This window comes from Glycine max, chromosome 17 (genome assembly GCF_000004515.6).
Source record: "Glycine max cultivar Williams 82 chromosome 17, Glycine_max_v4.0, whole genome shotgun sequence".
Classification (NCBI taxonomy): Eukaryota; Viridiplantae; Streptophyta; class Magnoliopsida; order Fabales; family Fabaceae; genus Glycine; species Glycine max.
The window spans coordinates 11,659,621-11,670,037 of record NC_038253.2 but is presented as its reverse complement, the minus strand read 5'-3'; the positions used below and the strand labels follow the sequence as shown (position 1 = coordinate 11,670,037).

The window sequence follows — 10,417 nt, the reverse complement described above, 5'->3', positions numbered from 1 at the left end:
AATGGTATAACCCAACGTTTAACCTAGGAACGGATAAATAACACATACACATCTAAATATTTTTGGATTAGGTCTCATAACCCAACATACGATCTAGACAGGAACAATATCAATATAGTTATCCCTTCTTCCTTTTATACACAATATGTTATAGTTACAAAACAAAAGAAAAACTAATAATAATATTTTTTTCTTAAGAAAGAAGTTTAATCAACAAAAACTATAAAGGAAGATAAAGAGACACAATAGCAGCATTAGTCTACGCGGTAGCTTTCTTTTTCTTTTATGCCCCACCGATACACACAAAGACGCCTATTTCGTCGCCACGAAGATACCTTCTCTCCTCTTAAAAAGGGCGCCATTTGCCTTTCAAAAAACATTTTCCACCACACTATCACTTAATTCAAAACCCCAACCCCAAACATTTCCTTTTTTTCTCCGCAAACCCTAAAACCCTAAACCGTGCCATGCCCTCTCACTCCTCCTCCACCTTCGATTCCCTCTCCAAATCCCAGGACCTATCATCCGCCATCCAATCCGCCACCACCCCTTCCCAAATCTCATCCGCGTGCGCCTCCATCGAGACTTTCCTGCACTCGCACTCACCCGATCAGTCCCGCCACTTCTTCTCCCTCGCATTCCCAACCCTAATCTCCAAGCTCTTCGGCTTCGACGATTCTTCCAATGCCTGGATCCTCCACCGCCACTCTTCCGCCGACGGCGACCTCTCCCAAACCCTATTCTCCCTCCTCTCCCCCTCCGGCAACCTCGCCGCCGCCATCGCCGCCGTCGATCGCCTCTCCCTCGTCAAATACGTCTTCCCCGCTGAACGCCTCCCTCACTGGACACGCTCCTTCCTCTCCGACACCGATTCTCGCTCCCTCTCCGATCTCTGCCCTTCCCTCTTCAAACCCTCGCCTTCCCCTTCCCAAATCCAATTCAACGTCTTCGAATACTTCTTCTTCTGGTTCGCATACTACCCCGTTTCGAAAGGCAAAAACGACAACAACGAATGCGTTTCGGTTAACAAAAGAGTTAAGAAATTTAGGTTAGAAGATTGGACTAATACTTGGACTTCCTCCATTCCCGGCTTCTCCGCCTCCTCCTCCTCCAAGCGCTGTTCCTCCGAGGGAAAACCTCAGTGCGACTTGTACACGCGCCTCCTCTGCGCGTATCTACGCGCTTTTGTCCCTTCCTATGATTTTCACGCGCACCAGCCTTACCGGACTTCGATTCTGCACTACGGCTCCGGCTACGACAGTTCTGTTTCGGCGCGGGCCGAGTTCGTGGTCAACGCGCTTATCCACTTCTGGCTCGTGGACAATGATTTCTCGCCGCTGCCGGCGAGTGTTTGCCGGAGCCTCCGAGTTTCGTTTCCGGCGGGGGAGACGCCTCCCCCGCCGGGGCTCGGGGAGGTGGTGAGGCTGTTTGTGAGGTACTTGAATTTAAGTACTGTGGCGACGTTTCGCGAAAATGGGGGTGGTGGTGAGTGTGGAACTCCTTGGTGGAGAGCTTTGGAGGGTGCAAAGAGCAAGGATTTGGGGTCTTTGAGTTCTGTTCGTTCGCTTGGGTGTTGGAACTTCTGCTTGCAGAGGCCTCTGTATAGGTATCTGTTGAGAACGTTCTTGTTTTGCCCTATGGCGGCTTCGGTTAAGAATGTGTCCCAGGTGTTGTCGGTTTGGGTTGGTTACTTGGAGCCTTGGACGATGAATGCGGATGAGTTTTCGAATATGGATGGATTTAACGGCGAGAAGAAGGAAGATTCTGTGCCTGCAAGTGCCGGTGATGGGTTTTCACCGCAGTGGCAGGACTATGTTCTCTCTAATTATCTATACTACAGTTCCTTGGTCATGCATTTCATTGGGTTTGCTCACAGGTTTCTTCATAGTGATGTTGAAGTTGTAGTCCAGATGGTGCTCAAGGTTTGTTTCTTAACCATGGTTTTACTTTTATTTCCCTCTTTTGTACACTGTTTACAAATTTAGGTAATTTAACTGTTTTATTTACTAAATTATATGTTGGGGACTGCTTTATGGTGGATATTAGCATGTGATTTGGCTCTTCTTCTAAAGTGAACAACTCATTTTATAGGGCAAAGTAACTGATCTTAATCATTGATAAGGAAATAAAGAGTTGATGTTGCGTGCCCCTGTATAATAGTTAATAAATCGTTGGTGACAAAATATCAACCGTTGTTTGTCTCATTAACAACTAATGTTACTTTACCATCATGTTCTTAAGAGCCAAATCATTTAGCGCACGTTTGTTTCCCTGTTTGGTTTGCTGCAGCGTGCGCTACAAGGCAAATCCAACGTCCATTCACAGCCTTCCCAATGGATTTCCAAACATACCCTTAGTTTGTCACTTAAAAGGTTTTACTTAGGATGTGTTGTGGAAACTGAAACTGAACATGAATGTTATTCTCTTAATTTTGTGTGCACAAAGATTGTGAAAAGCGTAGGAATACTGAGAATTAAAATGTGGCTATTGAATGATGTTGATTTCGATTTCAATTTTCTTTCTCTATTGTTTCAATGGTGTCAGTGACTAGCAATGACATGCACGGGATAACCCACTCATGCTTCCAGAGGATCACCTGTTTTTCAGTTTATCTATGAAACATGAATTATTCATATATGTAACCATGGAATTTGTTGGGCATAATTTGGTTATCTGCCTGTGATGCATTATCCTGCACACCACAAATCACATTCACATGTATACATTTTATTGGGTTTGTTTAATAGTTGTTTGCAATAATATCCACTTTTTGCTTAACTGCTGTAAAGGATTTTATGTAGTATTTGGTAGACGAGTTAGAATGACAGGGAACATAGCATGTGGATTCTATTCTGCTTGGTGCATTTTAAAACTACAATGGTTTCATTAAAGAGTGTGGAACCACAGAGAATAGATCATAACAGAATCAGTCAATTAACTTAAAAAGTTGTGCATATTGGTTTCATTAAAGAGTGTGGAACCACAGAGAATAGTTCATAACAGAATCAGTCCATTGTATTCTGTTCTGTGCACCGCACACACCAAATGCTGCCTTGTAGTCCCATTGTGTTCCAATACTGAATTGGGTAAAAATTATTATTGTTGAAAGGATAATTGATTTTATTAGTTTGATAATGGATCTTTGCAGAACTGTACTTCACATGTTTTAAATTGTTGTTCTTTTCTAGTATAGATTTTATACTCATTTAAACCTCAAATTCACCTTAGATGTTATAGACCTAACTGTATGCCTTTTTGGGAAAAAAAATTCAATTATTTGTAATGGCTCATTTGTCATTCCTGTCATAAATATTATGTTCTTGTGGTTGTAACTGTCTGAGGGATCTTATAGCTATAAGAGACTTTTTGAGGTTTAGCTGAATAGACTTCTCACATTTTAACCTGCATTTACCAGGTGTTAGACACCTTGACATCATCTAAAGAGCTCATTGACCTTCTGAAGACTGTGGATTCCCTTTTCCATTCCAAACAAGTAGGGTCAGGCAAAGCAATGCTGAATAACTTGTACAGATATGTTCCTATTATTCATGAACAGTTGCAGGTAATTCTCTTCTGATTTTACAGTTTTCCCAATTTCATTGCTCTTTCAATTTAATTGTTATTATTTGCAATTTTGCATTATAATATATCTTTGCATCCGCAAAGTTGATTCTTTAACAACTATTAGTTATTCACTTTCTTTATCTTTCTCATTTTTGTTAGAGATGAGTATGAGTATAAAATCATTCATGTGCCTTCACCTATTGACTTAAGCTTTTGAGATATTTGGTTTAGAATGTAGTATTATAGCCTCTATGATGGAGTGGTCTACAGTTCAATCTTTGCAGCCCATCATTCTGTCAATTAAAAAGTTGAATTTTAATACAACGTAGGTGGACTTGTGCAGTATCCATGCTTCAAGCCAAAAGGCTCTTGAATGAGAGTGTGTTAGAGATTTATATGTAACCATTTATGTGACTTTGCTCACAAGTCATAACACTTTTGTTGCTCGTAATGTTGTATGTATTGATGTTTCATGACTCTATTCTTTACACTTATGGGTTAATTTGTTGTTTTGTTTCATAGCGGATTTAGGTGATTGATTCTATGCTTCGCCCCAAACAAGGACTTGCCTACTTGGCATGACCTAATATCTATATTTTTTTATTAAAACTACTGGTTGTTTCAGGACTGGGAGGATGGCTTATGTGAGACTGATGCTGATGGGTCTTTTTTGCATGAGAATTGGAATAAAGATTTGCGACTTTATGCTGATGGGGAGGATGGTGGACAACAACTACTTCAGGTCTTATATTTTTTCATGTTTGTAATTTGTGTTCTAAATTCTAACTATGGTATAACTACACAATCAATCATTTGCCATAGTCATAGCCATAGTGACGTCTTCATACCATATTAATGATATCATATTCATGTCTTGTCTGGTATTTCTGCTTTTTAGTTTGGGCCAACTATGTAAAGATTGGTGATGTAGCACTACATAGGCATAGTTGTCTTTCTAACTGTAGTGATCATTATATTATATATAATGTGTAGATTATTATCTTCTCATTTCATTTTTTTGTCACTGCAGTTATTTATATTGCGTGCTGAAGCTGAGTTGCAAGCTATATCTGGTGATAATCTTGTACCCAGCCTTCGATGTATAGATTCATTGAAGGCAAAATTAGGGTGTTTATTTGATGGACACGCTATTATAAAGTCATTATCAACCTGTACTGAACCAATGCCACATCAACAATCCCGTGATGAGATATTCAAGCCTAGAAGAGGAGCTGGCAATTATGCATTTGCAGATGTTAAATACAAAGGCGACTGGATGAGACGTCCCATTTCCAATGATGAAATTGCATGGCTTGCAAAAATTCTCATTCGGTTGTCTGATTGGTTGAATGAGAGTCTTGGACTGAATCAGGCAGAAAGCAATCAAGTAAGCTCTACAGTCTCTTATGTGGAGGTATCGGCTGATGTTGCTGCCCACATATGGGGACCTTACAAAGCCCTGAAGGTCTTCTTATGTACCATTGGTTCTTGGTTTCTCTTCTTGGGTGCTGCTTCTCTGGGTTGCATGCGAAAACATGGTCTGAGGGTGAACTTAAGGTTACTGGCCTCCAAGAAGTTTGTGATGGTTTTTGTTTTATATAGTGTTTTTAAAATATTGAAAAAACTCATTCGATCATTCAGTGGCATGCTGGGAAGAATATAGATTTAATATGCAAACTGTATAGAGATGTGGAAATTACAAAGAGAATTTTGTTCATGCTTCTGTAATTACAATGTGGTGGTAACCAACAAAAAATTGCTAGTCCCCTATTTTGCTCACTGGCAGTGCGTGTGTTGCAACCGCTCTGTACTAGTTATATCGCTCCACATGGTCAAACCTCGGTTCAGCTAATGTAAGTAATTTATGATTTCATATGAAAGCTGCAATGAAAGAATTTAAGGGTATCATATTTTCATTTGGAATGACGTTATAAAAGAATTTTGAGTTAGGGTTGACCGTTTAAGTGTTTAATTTTTGGAAAAGATACCCAAGTTTTTATATGCGTTAACTTTTTCCAACATCTTTTCTTTCAAAATTTTACTTTTTGCCACACTGTTTATTTGAACATTCAATTTAGACCTTTCTTTTTTTCAAATTTGTCCTCGGATTTTGGTTCTACATTTTTCTTTGTTAGCTCTGTTTCACTAGACAAAAATGCAATAACTCTGGTAGTCAAGGGATTGATGTCATTATCTGAGTCTTGTTTGATTATTGAGCTATTTTGTCATTTTGGGTAAACAAAATTCTGGACTAAAACTTAAAATAAAAATTTAAAAATAGACGATTAAATTGATAGTTTTGTACAAAGAATTGAGTTCATTCCTTCCTATTTTGTTATCCTTTTGTAGTGTTAACCATCATTTGTGTCCGGTGGTGACTATATGAGAGTTTGCAATGGTTAATGGTGACTTGATTCATTTGAAATATGTTTCAAGTGGGTTCTCTTTCTTTTCTATCTTTATTTTTAGGTTAAATATGTTTTTTTATTCTTATAAAATTGTCAAAGTTTTTTTTTATCATTGTAAAATTTTTCATTTGTTTTTCTAAAATTATGTGTAACTTTTTTTTTTTTTTATCTAGAACTAGGTTACGTGACAATTTTTTAGATTTTAATTTTTTTGACGGTTAAAAATCGTGATATTTTTAAAATTTGAATTTTAAAATTTAATTTTTGGGTAGTTAAAAATCCTCATAAATTATATTAAAAAAAATCAAAACACAATTTGTTTTGCCACAAAATACAGAAAACAAATTTAAAAAAATTGCAAGAAATAATCCCTTTGGCCCTTTCCCCGAGGGCACCACACCACCCACTTCCAGAAAAATCAACAAATTAGAAACAATCTAGATCAAGAACAACGAAAAAAAACACATTAAAATCAAACTCGACTCATTCATCTGCTCAAACAACTAAAAGGCCTCATCTCCATTGGTGTTATTTGCATAGTCGCGCATCATAAGTGCCAATGATCCATATTTCTGTTGGGCATATGATCGAACACCCTATGTGCATCAATCGTGCTTTTACAGTTCCCATCCATTTCAATCACCTTGTTGTTCAATGTGAGATCACTCCTAAAAGCAACTAGCACCAGCTCTGACCCCTTTGTTCATCCATTCAACTGCCTCTTTAACTTTCCCATATCTACACTTTCACACAAGTATCAAAGATTCCCCTCCCATCAACAACAACCTCAACGTTTCAACCACAGACCCATCACTCCAACCCTCCTCCTTCCAATCAATTTCCTCACCATAACCATCAACCTTGGCAGAACAATGTTGCAAAGACGGAGACAAAGCAGACCTCGCAGTCGCAGGGAAGATCATGGCGGCAATGGCGACGACGAAGGAGCAAGAGACTCCTATGATGGCTGTTCGGGAAGCGCGAGGGAGAAACGAAAAACGATGTTATTGATGGACAACAGAGGGTGGTGGTGGAGGACTGGCCAACGGTGAAGGAGCGGTGGGAATCTGCCGAGACGCCGGTGCCGGAGGAGGTGATATTGGTGGAGGAGTTGGACGGCGATAATAAAAAGGCAAGAAAAACAGATTTGATGAAGAGAGTGTTAGTGTTTTACACGTTTCAGTTTATGATTGGATAATAGGTCTGCTTATGTGTCCAGTCATCATACACATAATTTCGGAGGAAATATATTATAATGTTACATAGAAAAAAAAAATATTATAGAAACTAAATTCGAATTTACATATTTTATAAGAATAAAAAATATATTTTAATTTTAATTTTATTTCCTTCTATTTCCCATTCTACCACTATTAAGGTTGATATTTTGTTAGGCATTAAGAAGTTACTCTACCTCTACTCATAATATAACACCATAAAAAGACTAGAGAAAAACTTTAAAGAGATAAACAAGATAAATATTAAATTTCTTCATTGATATCTCAATATATGCAAACCTTACATTGTATAATAATTCTAATGAATGAGAACCATACATGTGCTATCATCTAATATTTTAGGAAATTAAAATAAAACCAAATAACATAAAAAAGAATGATATATAATTACATTTAACTATAATGGCATTTGACTTTACTGTATGCCAAGGTTTTTCCAAAACCAAAAAAGCGACAAAACCTGTTCTTATATCCCACCTTCAGCAGTGGAATAATAATCTCAATCATTATTTTCTGACTAAAATCAAAGCTTTGAACTTTAGATTTAAAAAAGTTAAAATCCTAGTGAGAAAAGTTTTTAATTTCACGTTTGAAAGAAAAAATCAAGTTAACTGACTAAATGGGACAAGTTTTATTGATTCGATAAATAATACTTCTCTTATTAAATTCTCGTAAATGTGACAAATTATATAATTTCATTGATGTTCAAACTCAAAAGAGTCATTAATATGATAAAATTATATGAAAAATAAATCCAACAAACAATCAGATACCACCGGTAAAACTAAATGATAACTTTTTTTTTATTTATGAATAATTTTTATATTATACCATGTAGATGATTTATTCTGGTCTATTAACATTATACATTAATATATTTTAATCATTACATTAATCAACATAATATAACTATATCATCTACTTAAGAGTATATTATTTTTATTTTATTTTAACTTGATTAAAAATATTTTAAGATATAGACATGTAGTATAAGATTAATGATAGGATATATAATATGAAAAAAAATATAAAGTTGAAACAAAAAAAAATGTAATTAAAATAATTGATTTATAAAAAAATCACAAGAGTTTAACATTAATTAAAATATTATAAAATTATAAATATACAATTATATTTTTATCAATAAAATAAAGTTACTGTACTTTATTAGCTATTTCAGTAAATAATTTAATTAAATATTTATGATTCACTCAACAAAATAGAATATGTCAAAAAGAAAATGTTAGAGATTACCAACATGTTTAGTTCTCAATTGAGTAGTTCCAAATTTAAAAAATAAAATTGAAAAAAGTCTCTTGTTTAATTTTCAGCTGATCTAATCATAAACTGAGTTTTGTTTTAATTATATCTTAAAACTCAATTTGAAAGGAAAGGAAGCAGAAGGTTAATTTTGCAAACTCAATATATAAAATGAAATTCATTCAAACTTATAATTAAAAACTTTAATATTTTCGTGTATTATATTATGATTATCATATTTATCATTTCTTCTAACAATTATAGAACTGATAGTATTCTATTCCTGTTAAGTTGCTATTGTTAATTACTAGCCGTGGCAGATGGAGAATCACGCACAACACAGTGAACAGTTTTGAGTTACATGACAGGCCGTGCAATGAGAATCTGCTAGAAACTGCCAACACCAAAAGGGAGCAAACACTGATTTCTCATTAACTCAAATATGGACGATAATAATAATGTTGTGACAACCTCGATTGTTCCTCATCAATTGCGGAGGAGTGTGTGAGAACAAGGAATCTCACAAGAGAAATGTTCACAAAGTCACAACTACTAAAAGTCTAAAACCGTAACTCATGAAACCAAATTGGTAGAGAGAGAGAGAGAGAGAGGTGAAATCCAAGCAATTCTTGATGAACTTTGATCTAAGAAGTGATCCAGTGAACATATTTGTTGGATGGTCTTCCGTAGCAATTTTCTCAATTTGAACTTTTCTTTAAATTCTACCACATTTATAATTAAGTGTTGTGTTTTGTTCTTTCATGGTATACCTTATGATTTATCAAATGTATAACACTTTGGCTATCACCATGGACTATCACACAATTTTAAGTAATTTTTAATTCACCAATCATTCTTTTTTAGCTAAACAGCTTTCTCAAGTATTCCTTTTGTAAAGCAATGTACTCTACTTGATTTGTAGAGTATATTGCTTTTTATTTTCTAGTATCCACATGAGCTTGACTCAGATTCGGTATTAATGGACTAACGTCATGTGCCAAATTTGGTTTACTACAAACCGTATCATGCTACGAACTTGTGTGTTTGAAATCTTTATTCATACATGTCTGATGTGCACTATTAGTTGTTTTTGGTATGTTCAGACGTGATAATTAGCTAAGAGATGAACCACAAATGGTAATTTAAATAAGCACTACGAAAAGTAAAGGAAGAAACACGTGAAGATAGAACCTGAGGAAAGAAGAAAAAAGAGAACACTTATTGAAGTCAAATTTTTAGTTTTCTACTAATATTAATTATATATTTTTAAAATCAATGTTTCTATTATATATCCAGTCCCTTTTATATGATATGTATTCATTTATTAACGGCGTCGTCTCTTCCGTTTATTGTTGATTCATCAATGAAGAAATGATACGTATTTATTAAACTCGTTCTTTATTATTCTTAATTAACACATTTTTGGTTTCAAATCATTTTTAACTGTGCATATGTATAAAATCTTGTGAAAGTGAACAACCAACTAAATAGGTATGAAAAAAACTAAGTAGGTAAGATACTCATTATTGAGTGAGACTTACAAGAACTCACCAAATAATCAAAACACGTGCCAAAGTCGTCAGTGTTAATTAGTGACCTTCTTCTTTCATTAATAGTAAAAAGCCAAAACATATCAACTTAAAAACCAACTCATAAACCAAACCAAAACGTTTCCTAAGAGAGAATCAAGATTATTCTACTTTCCATTCTCGAATATCAGTAACTGTAGTCTGTAACTGGTGGTTGGAGCTTCAGCTTCCAATTTTCTCTGACCATGCTGTACGTTATACTATAATACGAAGGGTAGATACGTGAATCACTCACCGACACTTCAACCTCAACACACGTCCTATTCACCTTAATTGTTTCATGTTTTTAACAACAGCTTCCTAATATATATATAAAAAGGCCACATAGGCCAACCAGCATTTTCATCATGCTCTCAAA

General features: G+C 35.4%; 1 protein-coding gene across 1 annotated transcript; it reads left to right on the top strand.

Moving 5' to 3' along the window:
- The first annotated feature begins 307 nt into the window (after positions 1–307).
- Positions 308–5,343, top strand: LOC100801649 (uncharacterized). The gene is made up of 4 exons (XM_003550866.5): positions 308–1,922; positions 3,416–3,562; positions 4,190–4,306; positions 4,595–5,343. The coding sequence occupies exons 1-4, from the start codon at positions 468–470 to the stop codon at positions 5,225–5,227; spliced, it is 2,352 nt and encodes a 783-aa protein (XP_003550914.1). The 5' UTR covers positions 308–467; the 3' UTR covers positions 5,228–5,343.
- The last annotated feature ends 5,074 nt before the right edge of the window (positions 5,344–10,417 follow it).